Source organism: Helicoverpa zea, chromosome 18 (genome assembly GCF_022581195.2).
Source record: "Helicoverpa zea isolate HzStark_Cry1AcR chromosome 18, ilHelZeax1.1, whole genome shotgun sequence".
In the NCBI taxonomy this organism is placed as follows: domain Eukaryota; kingdom Metazoa; phylum Arthropoda; class Insecta; order Lepidoptera; family Noctuidae; genus Helicoverpa; species Helicoverpa zea.
Genome location: NC_061469.1, coordinates 3,701,279 through 3,727,133, shown reverse-complemented (window position 1 = coordinate 3,727,133; position 25,855 = coordinate 3,701,279). Strand labels below are relative to the sequence as shown.

The 25,855-nt window shown below is 34.6% G+C and overlaps 1 protein-coding gene across 4 annotated transcripts in view; it reads left to right on the top strand.

Annotated features, from left to right (window-relative positions):
- The first annotated feature begins 9,626 nt into the window (after positions 1-9,626).
- The window catches only part of LOC124639127 (protein 5NUC-like), a 59,783-nt gene continuing 43,554 nt past the window's right edge, over positions 9,627-25,855 (top strand). For all 4 annotated transcript variants that reach the window (XM_047176360.1, XM_047176361.1, XM_047176362.1 and 1 more), the window contains exon 1: positions 9,627-9,731. In XM_047176360.1, the coding sequence (XP_047032316.1) occupies positions 9,729-9,731 (3 nt within the window). In that variant the 5' untranslated portion in view covers positions 9,627-9,728. The remainder of the gene's footprint in view (positions 9,732-25,855) is intronic.

The window sequence follows — 25,855 nt, the reverse complement described above, 5'->3', positions numbered from 1 at the left end:
AGGAACACCTGTAAAAAAGAGTAGGTACCTAAAATATAATTTAGAATGATTTACCGGTATAGTACATTCCTCTAAGTCACATAAATACTTCACATATTTCACCTTTATTTAAACAATAAAATCCATGAACCAAACAACAACCTTCAACCAACATCCATGAAACATTTTAAACTCCTTATAAAATAGTTGCTCCAACGAGCCAGTGCGTCAACGTGCTATTAAATTACATCAGGCGCTCCGATCTCTGCGGTCTCAATATTGATGCAGAATCTGTCTCAATGAACTAAGTTAATTAATTACGTTTTAACTATAAATCCGTGTTTATATGTACTCTGATATCTGTTGAAATATAATTTATTAATTAGTGGAAGGATCGATTGCCTTGCAGTTTTATCCGCACGTGTAGGTTCTTATGTGGTTCTTATACTCGCAAATATTCCTGATATTATAACAACTATAACTATAGATTGATACTATAACGATGTACGTTTTACTTTTGGATACAATTTTAAATATCTGGTTTTGTTTTGTAGGTATCAATACTTGAAAAGTGCGATTGACTGTTTGAAGTTTTTGATTTCACTCTTGACGATCTCTTACTCAGAGTAATGAGAGCTGTAAGTTTATAAATCATTACCTCACTAAGTGCCTATATGCACTTACACTTTCGGGAAAATAAACACATCCTATGGGTACATACAGAAAACGAAACGGAATTCGAAGAAAACAATGAAAACTGAATACCCTTTATAAAATGCTGTAGGATATTTGGCAATTACTTATAGATCCGTGGTACAGAGAGCATCGTGTTCAGTGTTCAGCAGCGATCGATCAGAATTCAACACCATCCCACTGCTCTGAAAAAATATTTTCCCCTTTAAAATATTGTCACAGCTTGTATAAAAAAAAACTACATACACACACAGGACGCGATACTCAAATACAATTATTTGGCAACTTTGAATACTAAAAAAAAGCAACAAAAATCGCTAAAAAATAAAGTTTGTTATACCCTGTTACGTAAATCGAAACGTCACGGGTCTAGTTGTTTTTTTTGCGCTCTAGCCGATCGTTCACCCGGGCAGTGTGCGGATTGACACGACAGAAATAGTTCTGCGTCCATTCACAGTAGAACTGAAGTTTTAGACAATATCATTCTAAAATATAACTGATTGCCAACAAAAAATGTGTTTCTTATGAAGTATTTATCTCCGTAACAGCCATAGATTATGTAATAATAGGGCTTAGCAAATCCATTTAAGTAATAGCTACTTCTTCTCACGATATAAACAAAGTATTAGGTTCGTTAAAAATCAGTCATATTTTCAAAACAAAATGCAATCTGCCTATGTAACTTGCTGGTAACCATATTTTTACCTCAAACCAGGCCTGACACCCTAAATGAGCAGCAACCATCTGTAATTTCAGTGTTATACCTACTGAAATTAAAAGAAAAAGGAAAAAGGAGTCGGATGCCTGAAAATCAACAAAAACTCAAGTATCACGGTCATTATCACTCCCATACATCAATTAGTTGACTCTGTCAATTAAAAGTTTACAAACGAACGAACATAACAATTATGTACTCAAAAAATGGCTGATACACAATTTAAATGCAATATATTTTTCTTTTTAACATGAAAAAAACTTTTTTACAAAAAAATTAAACCGACTTCCCAAAACACTAAAAAGCAAAAAAAAATCTATTTTTAGGTGCATCGGCCTAGAAGTCGGTGTCTAATGGATGTTACTAAGTTAATTTTGCCACCGACTTCTAGGCCGATGCACCTAAAAATAGATTTTTTTTTGCTTTTTAGTGTTTTGGGAAGTCGGTTTAATTTTTTTGTAAAAAAGTTTTTTATTTAAAGCTTTTCAGTGATACGAATAGTTGTCACTATCCATACAAGTGAGAAGTTCTCATCAATACAAAGAATATAAGTCCAAATACGAGGTATTTTACATATTCAGTTGTCGAGTTCCCTCGACTTACTTTCTCTGGTCTCCATCATCAGGTCAGCTCCAAACCTTCACTGTTGCAAAGGTCTTGTCAATACAAATAATTTAAGCCCAAACACGAGGTAGTTCACATATTCAGTTGTCGAGTTCCCTCGACCCTCTCTGGTTTCCATCATCAGATCAGCTCCAAATCTTCACAGTTGAATAGTGCTTTTAGGCGTACACCTGAGTGTCAAGTTTTTACCCTATGTATGCCTACAACTTTCGAAGGTTGCCCTCGATTTCTCAGGGTTTCCATCATCAGATCCTGACCTGATGACTATGGGACCACCTCGGGAGTATATCCTATCAAACAAAAAAAGAATCATCAAAATCGATTAATAACTGGCGGAGTAATCGCGTAACAAACATACAAAAAAAAAAAAAAAAAAAAAAAAAATACGGTCGAATTGAGAACCTCCTTTTTTGAAGTCGGTTAAAAAAGGAGACCGCCTGAGTACATCGGCAATGCAACACTCAATCTCGATATACCCGGTCAAAGGCGCAGAGGCAGGCCAAAACTGCGGTGGTCGAGTGTCGTTAAGAAAGACATGAAAATCTGCGAACTCGAAGAGGAAGATGTCCAGGATAGAGCGAAGTGGAAGAAGAAGATACGAAAAGCGGACCCCGTCACATGACGGGATAAACGCTAAGAAGAAGAAGATATTTTTCTTTTTAAAAAATTCGCTATCCAACAAAAAGAATATAATGATTTTATAGTTGTCGTAGTCGCTTTGAAAATTGGGTCAAGTGTAGGGCTGCCATCTCGAATTTCGCCAAACCCGGACAAAGATTAAAAAAAACCCGGACATTTGACGTAAATCGCATTTTTTCCCCGGACGGGTACTCTAACACCGAATGAGGTTAGTGTTTTGTATCATAATGCCGATAAATACGGAAATACAGTTAGGTGCTTTCTTACATGAAAAGTGTCCGGGTTTTCCCCGGACGCTTTTTGAAAACCCGCCCGGACGTCCCCCGGACGGGGTCAAAACGAGGACAAATCCGGGGAAACCCGGACGGATGGCAGCCCTAGTCAAGTGCATCCATAATAGTTAAGCAAAAAAATAATAAAACGTTTTTAAAACCACGAAGCCACAGGTCGTAAAAAAATTCTAGGTATAAAACTCAACGAGGTAATATTAATAGCTCAATTAAGAATCAGTACTAATTTCAACTCTATTTTTTAAACAATTACGATTTAATTTTTATTCTATTTTCCTGTTGGCAAAAGCATAGTTTTTTTAGTAAGTACTTAGTCATTTTATAAGATTGTCAATACGCCAATTTGTTCAGTTAAAAATAATGTTCCCGTAATTTAGGGAAAGTGGGCCAAGTAACGACAACTCGAATTTTTAGGATTAGACAACGATGAATGGACGTAATACCGGGAATAATATCATCATGTATAAATCAATCGTATTAAGAACTGTATTTATCGAGCTTGTTTAGTTCAAGAACTAAACAATATCCTAAATTCCTAAAAACTTCGTTCGTTCGATAGAACTTTTCACACAAATACAGTACAACAAATTAAGTTATTTCTTCTTTAAGATACCTGCATAGTAAATAACAATCAAAAAGAATCAATAAATATATATAAGAATCAATAAAGTTAATTTATTTGAAAACTCAGTTTAAAAATGAAACGAGGTTAAAAATCGATGTAAAAACAATAATAAAAATTACTTAATTAAATGAATAAATATTTAAAGCAGTATTTTATTTGTTTAATATGTATTTGTTTGAAAAGTCTTATCAAGATTGTCACAAATGGAGTATTGCACACGATGTTCTAAATTCAAATCACTTTGCCGCTCTAGAGGATAAAAACGGCTTTTGCGCTCAGATATCAAAGGGTAAAACTACTCTTTCCGAGATGGTGGGATGAAAAAAATATTATATTATATTAATAAAGAACTATCTAGTAGTATTAAAACAAGCTGATAAAGATAGTTCGTTCAGATAATAAAAGTTAGTTATGATAGGGTTTCCCTATTTCAAAATTATTAGACTTTATCTGATGTCAAGTTCTCGATGAGATCATCGAATATATTATCTATCTGCTCAAAATATAAACATGTACTTTATTTTTTTCGTAATTACTATTTCATCAGATTCTATCTTATGTACCTACTTCCCTTTTTCTTCTCACATCACATACTTAGTTACCAGTTATTGTTAAAATCATACTTTTGATAGACTTTTGATAACTGTAACTTCCTAAACATACTAACTAACCTCGATGGAACTTTTTCACAAATACTGTAAAAACAAATAAACTATGAACTATTTAAATAATGGTTTATTGGTTATTTACATTGTTATTTATCTGTATTTGATTTTCAAACTAACTTTTTAAATGCCACATTCCCGGATACGAGCTCGTAAGAGGAAAAGATGTAGAACACAATTTACCCGAATACAAAAAGTCATCCTCAAGACGCGAGTAGAAACGCAGGATAAAGTCAGTAGCTAATTAATTTAATAGCCTATCAGGTAATTTGGCAGTGAATTCCAGACACCTTCAGTAAGACGGTGAGTTAAACACGGGATGACCTTAACATTTTCTATTCTAATTGCGTACTGAGAGCTTTCAAATAGGGCTGTCAACACAGCAACTTTTAAGACTTTACAATGTTTGAAATTCGCTTGTATTATAGTTATTTCAAGTAAGAAATAAATATAGACAATAAAATAAATATATTTATACGTTCTATTTTTCTATAAAGGCTTTAAAACTGTTTTTAGTTTTTATTCCGTACTAATAATGGCGTCCACGGCCGATTTCGGCCACGGCGGCTCAGGACATATTATAGTGCACGAGCATTTGCGCAGACACAGGTGCACTCCCTATTCCTTCAATCTCATAACCCGATGGGACGGCAATCCGACACGACCGGAAAGAAATCAGGCGCAGGACCGACATTTACGTGCTCTCCGATGCACGGGTGAATCAATCACCAACTTCCAGACTACGGGCAGCTTTGTGAGAGTTCGGCCTGACCCGGGAATCGAATCCAAGACCTCGAGCACAGCAGCCGCGCTTGCGACCACTAGACCAACGAGGCAGTCTTCGTCCATACTAATAATATTTCATCGTCGTCGTTTCAGCCGCAAGACGTCCACTGCTGGACAAAGGCCTCCCCCTAGGTTAGCCATTTTGCTTGATCTTCAGCAACCCACATCCACTGCTCCCCGATGACCATGGCCAGATCGATCGTAATAAGTTAGCCCAAAGAAAAGTAGGAAGGCGCTGCGTTAGCAGGCCCCACACCAATAATACTTACAATTAAGTCGTTTTCAAGTCGGGACGGTGCTTTTTATTAAAAAACAGAATAGTGTTAGACGAAAATTACAACTGTGTGTTAGATCAAACGACCTACTTTTCCGATCTGGACTCAACAAAAGCACTAATAGATTTAGTTGAAACCAAAATGTTAGTATAATACGTATACATGTACCCTTTAGAAAAGATACGTACTCGTGAATTACTATGTCAAATATATCAGAGAGCTTTCACAAACAAAAAAAAACGAAGCTAAATACTGGCACTTAGTTACACTACATTGTAGGTGGTGGTAACTCTAGATATGCTAAAAGGATTTTGAAAATTTTCTTACCAATAGTAAGCCACGTAATTTGTGAATACTCACTTAATCGTATCTGAAACGGCTTGCTACTTTACTAAAGCTTACCACCAACCCTAGAGTAACTTTAGATTCATAGCAGCCGTCGAATGCTCCCTTCCTCGTCTCAGACAATGCGGCTTCATTTCAACAAACTGATCCAACTGTTCACTTCGATGACAGCGCTACAAGTATTTGAGGGCTCCAAACCAACCAATTTAGTTGTTGGGCGCAGAATTTCAACCAATTCAAGGTATGCAAGTCCCTCGGATCGGGTAAACGGCAGTTCGCTTGTAATGTTGAGATGATTTGAGTAATCCTGTTCTGTGTGCCTGAGTTAATGTTTATGGTAATAATATTGTCTATTTTATTTTATAAGGCGTGAGCACCGCTGTGCCAGCCATGTTAGGTACCTACGCAGATATGAAAAAAAAAAACACAAACACGAACTCCTTTCTAGAGCCATTCGATTATGCCCAATTGGAAATCATTTTTGCATGGAACAGCAAAGTTCAGTTAATAGTATGAATCCTTGTGTAGCAACTCATGGCCTTACTACAAAAACTTTAACCACTGTTTTACACTTGTCTAAAAAAAATGTGGCTCCAAAATGAACCATATGTCAACGTCATAATTTGACATTTTTTTAGACAAGCCTTAAACTGAAGTTAAAAAGTTTTTGTGGTAAGAATGTCTATGAATCCTTAATAGATACTAACCACCCGTTAGACTAAAGGTCACTACAAGCGCTAATAAAACTATCGTTAAATAAAATACAAATGATTGAACTATGATTGTTAAGTATTTTCCACGAGGCATATCTGAATATACCTACCTACCCTATTAGTATCCACTACTAGCCTCCGCCCGCGGTTTCACCCGCGTCAAGTGATAACTGCCTCCCGTTGCCGGATGGTGACAAAAACTATTTTACGTCCTCCCGAGTCTAAACTACCTCCTCTTCAATTTTCAGCTTAGGTAGGTAATACACAACACAATTTTTTGAAACACTATAAAAAGTAACCTGTGTCCTTTCTCAGCCTGTAGACCATCTGAGTACCTCTAATTTTAATACGTTTAGTTTTGGCATGAAAACACAATAGACAGACAAACTCACTTATCTACTTTCTAATCAGAATTTAGATTCCATTCCATCAAGATTCTCCTAATTGTTAGATTCACCATTCTCACAGAAACTCATAATCCTTGAACCTTGTGTTTCAGTAATTAGGTAAGTCAGTCACTACGGCAATTTTGTTTTCGAACAATCCCGCAGCCCCAAACTTCTAACCTAGCTTAAAAATAGGTACCCACAGCTATTGACAAGCTAGCTATATAGCCGTGGTATGCAAGGATATTTCGTGCCGATGTTAAAGTAGTAACTGATTTATTTGTACCTTAAAGCTCCTAATTAGCACACATTTACAGCAACTTTGCATTTTGATTGTAGGCATATAAAGTAGGTAGTTATTTTCAATGGCCCAGCAATTTGCAAGCCATGGAGACCTTGGTTTGTGCCTTGGCTTAAAAATAACGATAGCGACATATCGAAACATTAGAAATATGTCATTCGTTTTTAAGGATATCAGTTTTGCAGAGTTTTCCATTACGGTAAGGGTAAGGTACAGTACAATTATATGAGTTCCTGATTTACTTCAGCATTATTCGCATCAATGTGAGTTATGGGAATCTAGAGAAAAGCAAGTGTAAACATTAATTATTTTTATTTATATATTTTTTGTTACTTTATCGACACCAAAGTGATAGATAACGGTGCTAAGATGGGAAAATCATTGGTGCTCTGGTGCCGGAATGAGAAAACTTCCTATTCCTCAGGGTTTCCAGATCCTCAGCTTATCCTGAACATCCGAATTGACCATCCTCCTTCTCTTTGAGAAGTCTGTTAAAAATACAAACTAGCGTTCTGACCTATGGACCTTCTCCATGGAATTTTAGTAATATTTATATTCAAATAAACGTCCTATTCCCCTTAATTTAAAACTATTTTGATTATTATTATATCTGCCACTTTTGCAAAGCGGGTCAGTTAGCCCAGTGACCTTTCAAAGATAATATATATTTCTTGTTGTCAACCTCTAAGCAATAGAATAGTTTTTTTTCTGTGTGGTTTAACTTAATTATTATTTTGATACAAGTTTCTGACCGCGGGTTTTCACGCGTCCAGAGAAGTTACCGCACCCAGATAAAAAATTATCTCATGTGTTAAGCCCGAACACAATCTCTATGTAATTAGGGTGCCTTATTATTATTTTGGTTTTGAAAAACAAACATACAAAACCACAAACAGTAGCGATATTAGTAGGATTTCTATTGATGGGCAGTCGCCCTATGTGCTACACTGGAACATAGCTGCGTTTTCCTAATTACTATTTCATCAGATTCAATATTATATCCGGTTAGACTGAAAGCCGACCCCAACGCAGTTGGGAAAAGGCTCAGAAGATGATGATGATGATGAATATTATATAACTATTTATCTTTTTACATAACATCATACAATTAGGTACATACTAGTTATTAGAAAAATCTATAATTTTTATAGACAGTATATATACTTACTAATTATGTCACAATTAGACTTTTGGTAGGTACATTATGCTCAGTGTATCTTCATTTTTTTTTAACAATTTTTAATCTATTGGTTGCACTAAATAAAATGTACCTTTGCTTTATAGATCTCGAGCTTACAGAATAAAACTTGTTTTTTACTCGGAACGACCGCCTATCTGACTTCCACTACCCAAGTTACCCACCGGGCAACCCGATAACCATTGATAAGACTGGTTTTCAGACTTGCTGGCTTAATGACTTTCTGACTACCCGTAGTGACTGCTTAAGATGTTCACATCACGGCCAGGACCTACAGTTTATCGTTCCCTCCAAAACACAGTCATTTTCGTCCAAGATATACTTAGAGAGTACGTACAAACTGTCCTGAAATCGTACCCACACTCATACTTGAGAGGTTGGTTCTTTACCCACAAGGCCACTAAGATTTAATAAGCATTATATAGGTACATAATTCATCTCAGTAAGGTTATTTTCTAAACATAGGTAATAATATTAGTACTGATAATAAAAGTCACATGATAGGGCCTTCCTATTTCAAAATTTATTGCTTATTATTTATCTAATTTCAGGGTTCCCGAAGCGGATCTTGGAATCTATAATTTACAAATAATATATATAATATAAAAATGTACAAATTATAAATATGTACATTTTTTTCCTAGCTAATATAATATTTCATCTGATTCTTTCTTTTATATCTGCTTTTTATGCCTTTTGCTTCTCACATAACACACTTATATACTTCAGTTATTGGAAAAATTATACTTTTGATAGACAGTATTTTTTTTTACTAGTTATCAAAAAAATCTTCCATCTTACTAATTACCTACTTCATATTATGCTCAGTGTATGTTTATTTTTTAAATGCAATTTTAAAAATACTTTCCCCTTACAGGCTTATAGAATAAATTGTAACATCGTAAATTTTATCACATATACCTACATGGAACGACTGCCTATTTGACTTTCACAACCCAAGTTACCTGCCGGGCAACCCGATACCCCCTGGTAAGAGTGGTTTTCAAACTTTCTTGGGTCACCCGTAACGACTGCCAAAGATGTTCAAGTGACAGCTGGGACACACCAATTTATCGTGCGTTCCGAAGGAAGGAAGAACTCGCCATGACAAGGTGGTCACCCATCCACGGACTGACCTCACCAAGTGTAGCTTAACCTTATGATAGCCACGAGCTCTTCTTAAATATGATCCATCTATATTTTATTATATTGATATGAAATGATTTTTATTATTTATTTAATATCTACATCAACAAAAAAAATATATAAAAAAAACGTTCAGGATTGTCCGGCCATGTAAGATTCAGTAGCGGCAATTAATACCTTCAGCGTTATCACATCGTCATAATCATTATCAATGAAATTGCGCGCACGCATATATTGCCCAAGGAATGCCCGAGTACTGGTAGTTGCTCTTCAGCCGTCGCGAGAGCCGCACGTCTTTCGCGCGCTCACGTTTCTAAGAAAACGTGGTTCGGACGCGTGTTAATAACCATGGTGAGTGTTTTGTTTGTAACTTCGCGTGCAATTAGCATTTGTGATCGTGACTTATTGATTATAAGACTAATTTTCTAATTGAAATTGTCTTTCCACGTGTCCTATGGAAAAGTTACTAATCATGACAATTTTTACGGTGTTGTTTTATGGAGTAAATCGTAAAATAGCTCATGTATTTTTCGAAGTTACAATATTACGAACGGACTTTGTATTATGGCAAGCGTTTGATGCATAAGAATGGCCTAGAAGGAATTATTAATTTCGTAAAATATATCTATCTGTTAGCAAAATAATGAGAATGTTGCACAAATGCATCTTTTCATAAATCATTAATATTATGCAATAAGTTAGCGTGTAAACAAGGCAATAGGCGGTTATGCAAGCAAACGCAGACATGTGCAAATATAATACACCACTATCGCGAATTTGACTTACTTTACCATTTCATACAAAAACAGGTTTATTCGAATATACCACACACTGCAGAATAAACAGTCGGCCGACAATTAACCCGATGTTTGGCAATTCAGTTTAGGAATGTCGTGATTCCAGTCAAAAGTTTTCAGTTGGTCTTGCACCGGGTAAATACCTGATCAGTGTGATGCGCGTACTACCATTCATCTTCATACTGACTCATGAGCCTTATCAAACTACCGCATACCGGCCAGCTAAAAGTTTGCGACGGATACTTATTTTTCGAACTCATACAAGGAAAAGAAATAAAGCACTCTGTGATTAATTACGGATCATAAGGTCGAGATTATCTACTTGATAATTATTTTATTGATAACTTTACAACAGTATACACCATATAAATATTTATGAAAAAACTAGAGCTATAAGTAATTTTCCGACTTAATTCAAAATATTTTGCACGGAATAAGTAACTCTTAATTCACTGAGTTTACCCGACAGCGACAGGAGTACGTCTGTATTTAAGATGAAGTCTTTATAAAATTACTTTTGCTGAAGATAATTTTCAGAATGAAAGGTTGTATGTATATCAACGCGCATATCTTCTATTTAGTGTCAATCTCAACATTATTTGTTGCCAGTAATTTTTCTGGGACAATCAAACCTGAAACTTTTATATTAAATACCTTCATTGGCATCGTATGAACAATTACTATCGTGTTTTGTATTCGTTACTTTATCAGTTCTTTCATTTTCTATGCAACCTTAACATAGTTACATTCTTTGCATTATTAATCGACAGTTTGTTTGGATAACAATTTGCCCATACTATGTCTAGTCTATTAATAGAACGTACAATTTGTAACGTGTGCCTAGGTAAAAAGTCAATTTTAGTCCGATTTCTGAAGTCTGCACTTTAAAAGAACACAAATATCTAAAGGAATTTGAGACTCAAAACAAATGATAAAATTAGATATAATGTGGACTGAAGATAGTTTGATAAAACAAACAAAACCTTTAAGTTATGCCTAATGTTTTGACAAAAAAAACGATAGGTACAGCCTTTGTGTTTTTTCCTCAAAGAGTTCCTAAAAGCGATACTTTAAATTATACGAGTTCTTATTCAAAGAATTACTTAAACAACATATACATACCAAACATGTTATATTATGAAGTATTCACCTAATTATGAAAATTATACAAAACATGGTGCTCAGCTAGTTCTGAGATAACATAATTTTATCATTTCATATCACAAGCATCATAAATCTACAAAGATTAAATAGTATGTAAATGTACATTAAGATTTCCGTGCATAAAGAACAATGTTTTTACACGCTTTTTATTAGCTTCACCTGTATGTTTGTATGTTTGTAACCGACTTCTTTGGGCGCGATTTTAACCCACTTTAAATGGCCAGATTTCGTTCAAACTTTGTAGATTTATTGAGGACCGATGACAATACACTAATTTGATAAAATTATTCCATTTTTAACCGACTTCCCAAAAAGGAGGAGGTTACACATACACATTGATTACTCCGAGGTTTATAGACCGATCTACGTGATTCTTTTTTGTTCGACTCGGAATAGCTGCCAGTTGGTCCCATAGTCATCAGGTCAGGATCTGATGATGGAAACCCTGAGAAATCGAGGGCAACCTTCGAAAGTTGTAGGCATACATAGGGTAAAAACTTGACACTCAGGTGTACGCCTAAAAGCACTATTCAACTGTGAAGATTTGGAGCTGACCTGATGATGGAGACCAGAGAGGGTCCAGGGAACTCGACAACTGAATATGTAAACTACCTCGTGTTTGGGCTTAAATTATTTGTATTGACAAGACCTTTGCAACAGTGAAGGTTTGGAGCTGACCTGATGATGGAGACCAGAGAAAGTCGAGGGAACTCGACAACTGAATATGTAAACCTCGTGTTTGGGCTTAAATTATTTGTATTGACAAAACCTATGCAACAGTGAAGGTTGGGAGCTGACCTGATGATGGAGACCAGAGAAAGTCGAGGGAACTCGACAACTGAGTAAATAAACAAATAAACTGAATATGTAAAATACCTCGTTTGGACTTATATTCTTTGTATTGATGAGAACTTCCCACTTGTATGGATAGTGACAACTATTCGTAATATCACCCGTGTCGTCACGTTACGCACCAAATCCTCAACCATCAAGAGACCAACATCCAAAATATGTATTTTACCCGTAGTTGAATAAGTTTTATGTTTTACGCATGTTATTTTAGAAGAAACCCACCCAAAACAAAAATGTGAAAGACTGCCAAGTTCGATAATATGGGAATGCTTCGCCTATAAAAGAAGTGAGATCTGAATAAGTACCAAGTTCCATACACATACCTCAGTTAAAAATAGTTACTTTTTAATGATGTTACTTGGCAAGTTTTCATACACCTTGTTATAAACCTACTAAACGCAATGAATCAAGTATTTAATTTTCTATTAAAACTTGCCAAGTAACATCATTAAAAAGTAACTATTTTTAACTGAGGTATGTGTATGGAACTTGGTACTTATTCAGATCTCACTTCTTTTATAGGCGAAGCATTCCCATATTATCGAACTTGGCAGTCTTTCACATTTTTGTTTTGGGTGGGATTTCATTTATTTTTGTAAGGTTGTTTATTTTATTTTTTTCTTATGATGAAGTTAGTTAAAGAAATGTCTCATTTATACTATCTTTTAGATTTTTTAATATGCACTATGTTTCTTACAAAGAAATGAACTAGATTAACTAAATGGACTAGATTTACCAACTGACTGACATGACATGTTATCATATATTATGTTCGTGGATCAAAGTTACACATTCGTTATTTTCGAAAGTGATTCACACTTGGCCTTTTTCAGATTTTTACTTTACTTTGACTAAATACAAACCTTTGTACCATTCGAAGATATATTATATAAATATAGATAAATTTAGTTCGTTTTAGTTCCTTAGGGGTATAAATTTACACCGGGTATAAAACACCTTCATTATTTTGAAACCGACTCACACTTGGCCATTTTCAGATTTTTTCCTTTACCTTGACATAAAGACCTACCTCCATGCCAAATTTCAAGTCAATACGACCATTGGAAGTGGTCTAGGTTTTTGATGAGTGAGTCAGTCAGTCAGTGAGTGTATAGTAAAAATAGCGATTTTCTGACGTCAATATCTCAAGACCTACAAAAGATATATTAATAAAATTTTGTATTTTAGATAAGTGAGGGGGTCTCAACAGATACTAGAAATTTGATATGCGTAAATAAAATAGATTTTGAGTTACAGGGGGGTCGAATTTGGCCCGAAATGGTTCGTGTAATATAACCCACGGCCGGTGTGTCGCTTTTTTTGCTCGAACTTGGCGGACACACTGCCGTGTGTCTAGATTTACACTTTACATATGTTTAAAATCAAGTATACAACAAATATTTACTACTTTACTTTTAGATCAAATGTACAAAATCACAATATTGTTAAATTGTCTTTCCATATCTATGTTAATTATTTTAAGATAATATTGTTATTCATATTTAAACTTTGTTAGTATAAGGTCAAATTGTTATATTTATTATGTATATATTCATTGTATATGAGTCATAATGTGTAAATTTTGTTCGAATTTAATGTATACAGTACAAGTGCAAATTATGTAGTTCAAATGTTTTTAAGTATAGTTCATCCTTAGTTCATTTTCGGTATGTTTGCGACTAACATTTGAATGCTTCCTACTCGCTCGATAGATGGCGTTGTCGCGTTTAAATGCGCGCTATGGTTTCGTTACAAGATACTCTAAGACAAAATGTTTTTTTTGTAAGACTTTAATATACCAGCTTAGAACAGTGCACAGAGGAGGTTTTATTTATCATCACCCCATCTTGTGTACTAGTAGGTCAGCAGATCACCTAGTAGCTTAGCTAGGAAACAACAGTCGATAAGGCAGGACTCGTTGTTAATTTTTATTTCCAATAATTATCTTTAGCCGTTTTCTCTAATATTGTCAAATTTTTGTATACTAAAGAGAATTTTAATTCTACAAAACAAATAATAGTTTAAAAAAAAACTAAATCTACTTTAAAAAAACAAAACAAACTAAAAAACAGAAAATGCAAAATATCTTGATTCCTTTAACTAACAAGGCTATAATACTAAAAATAGTTGCCAAAATAAGGCGAAAGATTTTTTTAGATCGTAAAGCACTCTCTGATGCTTCGCATCACGAGTCGTGCAATAGTTTAAAATTAAAAAGCTATTATAAATAATTCAAACTAAAAAGTAGAAAATAAATAATAGTTTTAAAAAAAAACTAAAAAACACGCTTTTTATAGAAAACCGAACTAAAAAATAGCAAATAAATTTTAATGAATTTAAATTAAGAAAATAGTGTTCAAAATTTCAATGAATATAAATTAATAATAGTGTGAATACAAAAAAAAATATTTAAAAAAGCGTGTGGTGCATGGTGTCAATAGTTATAAATATTTTATTGACAGATATGAGTAGAGTGATTTTCATTTCGATATGACCTTAAAAAGCACCCCACGCTTTTTTAAATATTTTTTTTTGTATTCACACTATTATTAATTTATATTCATTGAAATTTTGAACACTATTTTCTTAATTTAAATTCATTAAAATTTATTTGCTATTTTTTAGTTCGGTTTTCTATAAAAAGCGTGTTTTTTAGTTTTTTTTTTTTTCATATTAATTGATTATACATATATCAATATCTTAAGGACTCAAAGACTATAGGTATGACAAGTTTTATTTGTTGGACACGTAACAAATTAAACTTGAACATTATTTATAGATAGCAATTTAATTACCTGTGTTAAACTAGTAGCTAATCTAAAACCCATAAAAGAACAATATATTGGATATATTTATTTTATTTAACCTTTCCTCATGCATGACTTTATCCAATGATGGAAACCGCATCAGAATCCATGCTATAGTTTTTAAGTTGCCGAACTGATAAATGTGGCAAAAGTACTTACTTGTTTTTCGGTTTATTATAGGTACCGGTATGTAATAGGTACGCAGTAAAGTCCATTACACATTTTCACCAAATATAAGCCAGATACAGTAACCCTTTTCCCAGAAACCGGCCATTACCCAACCAGTACAAAACTAAACAAAAACTGTAATGTGTACAAAAAATTGTATTCAATTTCAATCAAAAGACGTCATATATCGATCGATGATTTGATTAGGTACGCAATTTAATCCGCATCATGATCAATAAACATTTTTTGTAATAATATTTGAAAAAAAAAATTGTTCCAAGATTATTTAGCAATACAGGAATCGATTACAAATAAAAAACGATAAGCATATAATATCTACGTATATATCTAATGTTATTGATAGCTTAAACATGTAAGATAAGAACATGATATTGTAATTAGAACAGTTCCAAACTAAACTATATTTTGCTGAAATCATAAGAACAACAAACCTTATAAAGGTCGCCGGAAGACGCTGGATGCAGGTCGCCTCCAACACGTATCTGTGGAGATCTAAGGGGGAGGCCTATGCTCAGCAGTGGATGTCCTATGGCTGAGATGATGATGATGATGATGATGATCATGATAATAACAAACTGGATCTCAAAGGTACCCTGAGTTAGTTCTCAAGCCTCAAGAAATAAACGATTTTAAAAAAGGTACGTTATTTTTTTCTCGTCTTCAAAGACTTAATGCTCTTTAATACGGGCTAAGGTTGTGTTTTCGTACGAAATAGCAAAGGGCATCGCAGGTTATTATTTAACTCAAACAATGCATAATAATTGTTCAACTAAACGTTGAAGGGTCCTGAAAGGAATACTAGCCACACATGTATAAAAAGCAGCATAATTATTCTGATATACAAGCTATATAACTGCCGTCAGAATCCGTGGTTTTAGCGCGTCTTACTTTCTAACAGACATCTCTACATCGCATTTATAATATTAGTAGCATCCATTTCTGACTACAATATCTCAATACATCATATAATATATTATAGTACAAATATATCATACAGCATTAATTCATATTCATGGTACATGTACATTTGTACAGCACTGTCATCATCAGTCATCATATATTGTCATTTAATACGACGTTCCGACCGCCCGACGTGACACCTGAGCATCTCGATTTTATGAATCGATTATGATTATGTTCTTGAGCTGTGTCACGCCAATTCGATCGGAAGTAATCGGTATGAAGTTTTGCACCGATTTATCTATACTAATATAATAAAGAGCACTCATTTTTTTGTCTCTTTGTTTGTACCCTAAAGGCTCCGAAACTACTGACCCGATTTGGAAAATTCTTTCACCGTTGGAAAGCTACACTCTTCCCGAGTAATACAAGCGATATTTTATCCTCGTAAAGGCAGTAGTTCCCACGGCACGCGGGTGAAACCGCGTCAAAACAACTAGTGGTGGAATATTTTTCCCTGTGGGTGCAAAGTGTGATCGTTGTCACTTCCACGGGGTTTAGCCACCATAGGTGAAAAAGTAGGAGCTCTTTTTTATAAGCTACGGCTTATATGGGAAAACGTGTCTATACGGTATAGCCTTCCCTATGGTCCTTTTTTCCATTCTGTGACATTTTTCGCACACTGGGAATTTTTACTGCACCGGTTTTGCGGTTAGTAATTTTGCTGTGGAAACAAGGTAAATAAACACTTACCGCCTTACCACAAAAACTTTTAAACGTCAGTTTATGCCTTGTCTAAAAAAATGACAAATTATGACGTTGACATATGGTTCATTTTGCAGCCAAAATTTTATTAGACAAGTGTAAAACAGGGTTTAAAGTTTTTGTAGTAAGGCCATTAAGGAACAGATTACTTAGGCACAGACAATGTTTAATTCCACATTTATCTGTACCTAAGAAATAGGTTAATGTAAGGTAAATGTACCTTATTATTTGCTAGGTACAGGTAAATGTTAAGGTAAATATAGTCTTACCTATTAATTAATTTCTCCCTTCAAAGCACCTTCTCAGTTATCCTCTTAGCCGCTCTTAAAGTAAAATAACTACGCAATAAATATCTTCTTACTAATTAGTTTTTATCGATAAAATAAATGTAATCTTTAATGAGTCATTTATCAATCGATCGTTGTGCACGAGATGAACCGTCAAATAAATCACGAATCAGCAATTTAGATAAAAAATACAAATCAATCTTCAAGGATAAATCATTCGTTTAACAATTTTGCATGGTCAAGCGCATGTCGGTATTAATCATACGCTACTTTAAGTAGAACTACAAGAGTGTTAGAGTTCGGTACAAAACAAGGTCTAATGTTACTGGCAATTTTTTTCTATGATGTTCCATGGCAGTCAGTTGTGTTAAATAGCCATTAAGCGTAACACAAAGAACAAAGAAATAAAATAAAAATATATTTTGGAGTAACTATAGGTATATCTTTTTATTTTAGTAACGAAACAAAAAAAAGTTGCAAAGGTGCACTTGAATAAAAAAACATAAGTGGTAATTATTATGTAAATACCGAGGAGTAAAACAAAATGAAGACAGATTACTTTTAAGCTAAATAAAAGTTTAATTTTAGTTTTAAATAATAACTTGCTAAAAACAATTATTAAGTTTGAAACATATTCCTTCTATTTTTTTTATATTTTTTTTTTTAAAGATTGATACGAAAATTTATTTACAATACATATTTTCCTTCTATTCTATTTTATATATATCATTCTCCAAAAAAAATCTTAAACATCAACTTTTAGTCCAAATCTAAATCAAATTACTTACAATTACAGTTACCGAGTATACCTGTATACCTAAATTGCAATTCTAAGTCATCATCAGCCTTTTATCGTCCCACTAGCTAGGCACAGGCCCCCACTCACACAGAGAAGGATTGAGCGTTAATACAAGTTACATTTCATCATCATCATCATCAGCCTATAGCAGTCCACTGCTGGACATAGGCCTCTCCAAGTGCACAAGTTACATTTACAAGCACCAAATAGTAGTTGTAAAATTTTCAGCTCACTTACGCAATTCTACAAGTTCAATACCGCGACTTACTAACCTTTTTCAATAAAATTCTGTATACCGTCACAGTCATTTTACTTTGTCAATGAAACATTAATTTATTCTGCAAAGGTCTAGACCAAAAGGTCTTTCATTTATTGACGTGATTCTGTTGATAAGACTGTCTTATTTAATTTATTATTACTTAGTTAATAGTTTCTGATTAATTAATTACTGTATGTTAATATGTTTGATTAAATATGACATGTTATGTGAGTTTATCTTTGATAGTTAGGTTAATTTTACATCGTTCTAAAATCGGAAAAAAGCAGTCAAGGTCAAGTGCAAGTCGGATTAGCGGCCTTAAGGCAAAATTATTTTATAAAATCTCCCAAAAAAAGTTTTTATTCCAGTTTTCTGTAGTGTTGTTTTTTTTTCAAAGTGCCAATTGAAATACTAATATTACAAAAGTTCATTAACCTTATTAATTGGATATATTTGGTCTTACTACAAAAAAGTTAGACAGTCATTCGTCACGTGTTTCAATAAATTTTATACAGAGAATATTCACACGTGACTAACGCCTGTTTAACTTTTTTGTAGTTAGACCAATCAGGTTTATCAAATACCATCATCATCATCTTCCACCTGCCCTTATCCCAGCTTTATTTGGGGTCGGCGCAGCATGTTATTCTCTTTCTATCTGCAGTCATCTCACAAATAACATTCTTACTAACCATATCGACTTTTACACAATCCAATATATATTAAATTATATATTATAAATTCCACAATTAATATACCATCCTTCTGTATAATTCATTAGTTATCTAATTACATTATAAAAGACATTAATTATTCAAAAGATCTCCATCAACACATTAGTAGCAGGAACGTTGCTTCAAACATCTTTACAAGCGTCCAGACAGACAGCTAGCGAGTTATATTTAAAACAAAAGAAGGCAAAGAAATGGTATTCGCTGTCTACTTACTGTCTGCAATCTGTATTGGTAGACATCTTGACGCTTTTCCTTATAGATACAACTGGCTTTTGCCCTCGACTTCTCCGAGGTTATTGGCTCGTTTCTACAAATACTCTTAAATCTTAAAACTGGTACTTTTCCATAGTTGATTAGATTTGGCTTTTTTATGATGCTGTATCTGCGGGGAAAATAATAGTGTAGTAGAAAAACAAACAGCAAATTGTAGGCCTATGTGTCATATATTAAGTTGTCAATATTTTTATGTACCGGAATATCTTTATAATATTTTTATTGTATGTATGTGATGCTTGAATGGTATCGGACCTTCTTGCGAGAGTCCAACTTGCTGTTTTAGTTTAAATTATGTAGCAGCTACAACACGTGAAGACAAAATGATTAAATACTCGTACCCAATTAATTAATATAACGTGTTCATTTTTTGCCTAACAGACTGGATCTCGAAACAAAGGCTACTCCAACGATTTTATTTATAAGCTGCAGACCTGTTTTTAAGTTTCTATAAATAACTATAGCAATGATCGCATATTAACTTGGTACGATGTGCTTTACTTAGTATGTGTCAGTGATCGTTACTGATATCGCTTTCGCGACATAACCATTCAACGATTCAAAGATTTACACAGATATGATAGTTTAAAACCTGAGAAAGTACATAGGCTATTATTTACCCTGTTTCGGAAACATCTTGAGCATTTAAAATCCGCACTAAGCAATCGCTTATTCCTTCTATGTTTAAGAAGAGCCCTGTGCCTTTCAGGAGGTCAATATTAGGCTTATGATGATGAGACACTTACATTTTTCATAGAATTTAAATTAATAAATGCAAAATGTTAGACAGCATTATCATACACCATTGTTACAAATACAGAGTGAAATTATACCCACAACATATTAATTAAGTTCACCGGAGCATCAATCTTGTAACAGCCATTTCTCGAAGTCTGTAGCTTCCAATCTCATGCATCGTATTTCTTAGCTCGGCCGTCCGTTAAGCCTGTCGATGCAATAATGCACATAAGGGTGAAACGGGGGCTTGTACCCATTTACCCAAAACACGTTGTTATCTGTTAGCAAAATTTTCTTTCATACATTTCTTCCACTTGGGTCCAAAATTTTGTAGAACAAAATAAAAAAAATAAAATATAACCTTCAATTCCTTCCACATGGCTCTAAAAAATTTCGAGTATCGTCAGCAAATATCAAAATTACGTCTCGTACTTAAAATCTTTTGGAGCTCAGGGGAAGGATTCTATTATTGTTAAATACCTAATTGTTTTTTTCGCTTTGGACCCCTTAGGAAGGAATTTGTGGAGCTGATGGGAACAAGCCGAAACGGGGAGTACCTACCCCCTTCTACGACGTAAACTCATCTACCTGTAGTTGCCTAGCAACCAGATAGGATGTCAAAGCCACTCCTTTGAAGCCACCTTTAAGCTACGATGTTGCATAATAGTAGATTGTGCTCTAAATTTGATATCCTGGTAGAAGATTGTGTTGCAAATTTTTGACTTGCCTTTGTTGAATTACGAGGTAAGTTTTCAATCTCGTCCTCATTGCTTTGTTTGTAAGGGGTGATACAAAATAAGTGGTGTTCTTTTTTATTGTCTCGCTTGCAGTTTCATGTTGGTCCACATAACTATGGTACCCAAATCTATAGGAGCAAAAATAAAATCCGATGAACTTCAAATGTAGGAGAGGCAAAGTGATCTATAAAAAAAGGATCCGAAGAAAGTCCACAGTCAAAAAATTTTTACTACAAACAAACGAAAACCATGTCCACACAATACCATCTCCAAGAATATTGCGTTCCTTATTCGAATACAACAAACATAAACCGTAGATCAAATCCAAGATATTCCCCCTTCGAAACCCACACACTTGCACGTGTATGTGCACTGACACACACATGCACAGCTTCCTCCAATTACACAGTTCACTTTGTAACATCTTCCGACATCATTACATAGGTGTAGCACATATGTTTGTGTTTGTGTGTGAAATACATGAGACTTGCAGTTGTGCACAATTATGGTGTAATAAGATAATCACTGTGCTTGTTGGTAACTGATTATCAGCAAAAACTATTTATATGTTGCATAGAGTAGTTGCTATGGAGTTTTTGTCTGCAATGTGTTTTGACTAAGAACGTCTATTCAGCATTTCTATGGCCTAAGTTCACTGACAACTTAAACGTAAGTTTTTTTTACTGTTAACTTACATAGGCTCAAGTTCAACGACAAAAGTTATATAGGTACGACCGTTTTTTTAAACTATATTTTTTTTATCACAAATAAACAATTGTTTTAAGGAAAATGGATGTTTATGATATTGCTTTACTTGGGCCTAAAACCGAAGTTGACCCGACATTTGATCATAATCTTTACTAAATCGATAACAACATTCGAATGCAGAAAGAAACACGTGCATAAAAATTATCATTTCTTACATTTCACAAGCCAATTTAAGAACCTTATGCACAAGATCGATGCATCTAACCTAGTCGGCTGACCCAGTTCTAGCTACACTATACTTGTCACTCGACTCGACCGGTCTAATGCCACTCCAATTTGAAATCGATTTTAAATTGAAATCATGTACTCGGTTAAGGTTAAACGTAATAAGGTTGAATTTTCTATTCGATTCTGTGAATGGCAGGTGCATTTTCGCTGTTATTATTTTTTTGAGTGGATAACTTCTTCAGTGACTTTCAATGCTTATAATTGTAGGATACCTAATGTGCCAACAAGCCGCATGCTTCATCTGCATTCCTAGAGAACTATTTACCGCAGGCTGATAACATTTATACTTGGCACTCACAAATAATGAAGCTTTTTGCTGGTAAAAGTATTACCAATATCTGTCCAGCAGACCCCAAGTTTAGCTATCAACATCATGTATGATGATACATTTTACAATAAAAAATATTTTTGTTTTCCTATTTCGACAAATCGGACGTGTCTGGCCAATAAATAAAAAAAAGGAAATACCTAAACTTCTTGTTTGTAACATGCATAACGCAGTAGCGAATCTTTGAAATTAGCATATATTTTTTTTGCCATCTAATTCTAAAAATCTTGAAATAACTAGCCTTGATGCGGTTGCGCCATACCTACGTGCAATTTAACAGAAATAATGATTTTTTATAGATTTTCCTGGTTACAAAAATCTTTTCAAGAGTGCATTTCTCTTGAGTACATTTCGCTTCCCTGCAATAAAACATAGGAAATAATATAGTGCTGGCGTTTTGGGGGCTGTCTTTTCGTATATAGTAATACTAGTTTTCGTCAGTGGTTTCAACCGCGTCTCGCAGGAACTACTCTTGGCAGCAGATAACAAGTAGCCCATACATTAGCCTTCACCGATAAATGGTCTCACTGAGAAGCTCACTCGTCAAACAAACTCTTTAGCTGTTTAATATTAGTACAAATGACGTTGAAAAAATATTGTATTCAAAAAGTGAAACCTCTTCCTTAATTTATTCACCTAAAATGTATTTGACACAGATTCTAATCTTGTGAACAAAGTCGTGTTAATTAGTGGAATGTCATCGAGAATTGAGATCTCGATCAGTCTCATTTCTTATCGACTTTCCGTGGAATTGAAAACCGGTGTCTTCCGGTTTCGACGACAAGCGGCTCTAGACTGCAAGACAGTGATAAATGGGCTATTACTTTAATACTCACTCAAATATGTCGTGTATAAAATTACACAAAAATCCGGGAACAAAATGATGGACGTTGCATACATACTTACTTGTTATACTGTTGTCCCTTAAAATGTGCATTACTTAATTATATACAATCTTATTTGATAAAAGTGAATTATGTTTTTACAGACGAAGCTGTTCTAATAACCTTTCGTATTCATTATGTTACTAATTGAACCATTCGTAATATCTCATTTGCAACTTTGTTCGCGGAATTCATTTGTAATGAACTCCACTTTACCTGCTACAATAAACTAGGAACAGCAACAAAATCAATATCCAATTAATTTATTCTAATAAACAGAACATAATTACAAAGGAAAATCACGAGCACAATATTGAAAAATTATGTTTTCATATTAAAATATCCGCCGCTGTATACCTAGAACGCACTGGATTCTATAATGAACTTAATATCGGATAATTGAGCTGGACTTTAATTATAAAAATTGTGCTCCAACTACGTAGTTCCACGAGTTTATTCCGATATTCCCAACAGCACTCGAATTAAGCTTTCGGAAAATATGAAATTTACAAAAAAAAACAGATATTACGTAAAAGGTTTTAATAAACAAAGCTTGATATCGCCAGGTTTCGGCGAATCATTCGTTTTAACGCTGACCTGGTTCAAACAAAATATTGGAAATCAGTGCTGAGCATAATCCGGCCTTCGTGTTACAAATGGAAAATGAAATAAGCTTTAATGACGTACCTGGTAGTGCACAATGCTGTATAGTTTTTCATTTTGCGAAATGAAAATAAATTTTTCCTTGTACTGTTCCTAGTAATGGCTCACGGGAGATAAGTCCTGGAAATGTTTGAAAGAGAACGTAATTTTACGGGAAATATATTTTAGTTACGTAAAGAGAAGCTATAGTGAAGCTAACTTGGTGTTTATTTTCATATTGTTTTAATTTTACCTTGCTTGAATAACTCAATGCATGGTTCTAAATATTACGTAATTTTATGTATTGAACAAAACAGTATTCAATGCCTTTGTTTTGGGCGGTCCATACAATTTTTGGGTGATCTGTCCGTCAGAATTCTTAATGACTTTGACCATTGTTTCGTTTTTGTATAAAGAGCTCATAGCTAATTATAGTTAAGTTGGTTAGACATTTGGCTCGGTTGGTCCGTGAATCTTATTGGCGAGATCGTCTTTGTTTTGCTAGGTAGGTCAGATTGGTGGGTTCCGGCTATCGTTACGGGGTGGCTGGTTGCCCTTGTAACTGGGTTCAAGAGATCAGAAAAGTCCATCCAATTGAAGTGGATGAGACCCCGACATGCATATTAACAAAACATATAGGTAATCTTTTTCTGCTAAACTGCAAAAAGGAAAAATGTTTATGAAATTGGATTCGTCAGAATCATGTAACAGATAGATACTCACTTTATATTAAATTCTTATAAAGCGGTAAATGCAATTCCCATGAAACTAATATTGGCATACGTTAGATAAGTCACTATATAATTTTGCAGGAATACAGAAGGTTCAATGTGGCCGATTTTCCAAGAAAAACAGTGACGTACTTACTTAGTTCGTACTTACTTAGTACTTAGTTCGTTAGTTGATTACTTAGTTTAGTTAGGTTATAAGTAGTTAGGTAGGAAATAAACATATTCTCATACCTTTTCCTTCCTCATAAACCCTGCTTCCTAGAAAAAAGAAAACCGATAAGTTGACCAATTATTAAATTAAAACTTTCGCAAAAAAAAGTTTTATATTTAAACTACTAGCCTAGCTAATCTGTAATATCCGCAATCAATTTACTTCCTAACAAAAGTTGAAAGTATTATTAATTAACCTTCTGACATTCCCAGCTTTGTTATAACTCTGTCTTTGACTTGTATCAGTACACAGCACAGTCAGCTTACCCAAAGCCTTGAGCCGAAGATGATATTGCGCTTAATCGATTACCCTACCCGTACTACATAATAATAATAATAATAAGCCCCGCAGGGCATCTGAGGCGGATGACGGGGAGTAGCGACCCCGCGGGGCTATATATATCCGAGTGCTCCAGGGAGAGTATACTGTCCCCCACCTCCGGCTTGCCGGAGTGAAGCATGACGGGGGATAGGTCTCCCGCCTCTTGGCTTGCCTTCATCGGCCGGTCAGAGTGGAGTCGCTAGAGCAAGGTTAGTCCTGCTCGGAGGGTAGGTGCCTCGTGGTAAGTGGCGAGTGGGCCGGTGATGCTGGACCCACAGGGAGCGCGTGATCTGCGTTTAAAGTCCGCCGAGGTATCCTCACCCTTCTCAGCCGCTCATGTCCCTGTTGCCCTCTTGTTGCTTTTCAGTGACTGATTCCCGGGGGCCCAGTAAGTGAGTTGGCGAGTCTCCACCTGCCATTTTAACATGTATTTAATACATTGTCATCGGCAGGTGCCATAGTTCCCGTAGTTTCCCCATTCCTAGTCCATTAGCATCCCATCACAATAGCCCAAGTAGTTTTCATCCATAGTTAGCAATAGTTTAGCACAGAACCGGGGATTGTCCTTGGGTACATTTCTATAGTGTATACAGGGATAATCGTCGGTTTTGTGTTACCATTTCATTAAAGTTGTCTCAAAAGGGCTTCAGCGTGTTGGCTTCGGCCCCACGTTCGCCTTCCAAAAATCCGGGACTCTGTAGTCCCGAGGTCAGAAAGAGACATACAAATAATAATAATAATAAATATTTTTATTTTGTACGGAAATATACAGCGAAAGTACAGAGAAATGTCTTAAGAGTAAGTTGTACAAAAGTGACAAAAGTTCTAGGTCGAACGTCTGACTTCTAAACTAGGCAATAAGCCTGTGTCTTAGAAGCCAATGTTCCCCGAAATAACAAAACATACAACTATGTATTTATATGACACACGTGCAAGTACTTCTGTGATATTAAAATAATAGAAAACAATCGTAAGCGTATACAGCATTTAACTATTTATATATTAATTTTGAGAAGATTTTCAGTTTCGTTGTATGATAACTTTTGCAACCACTTGGTGAG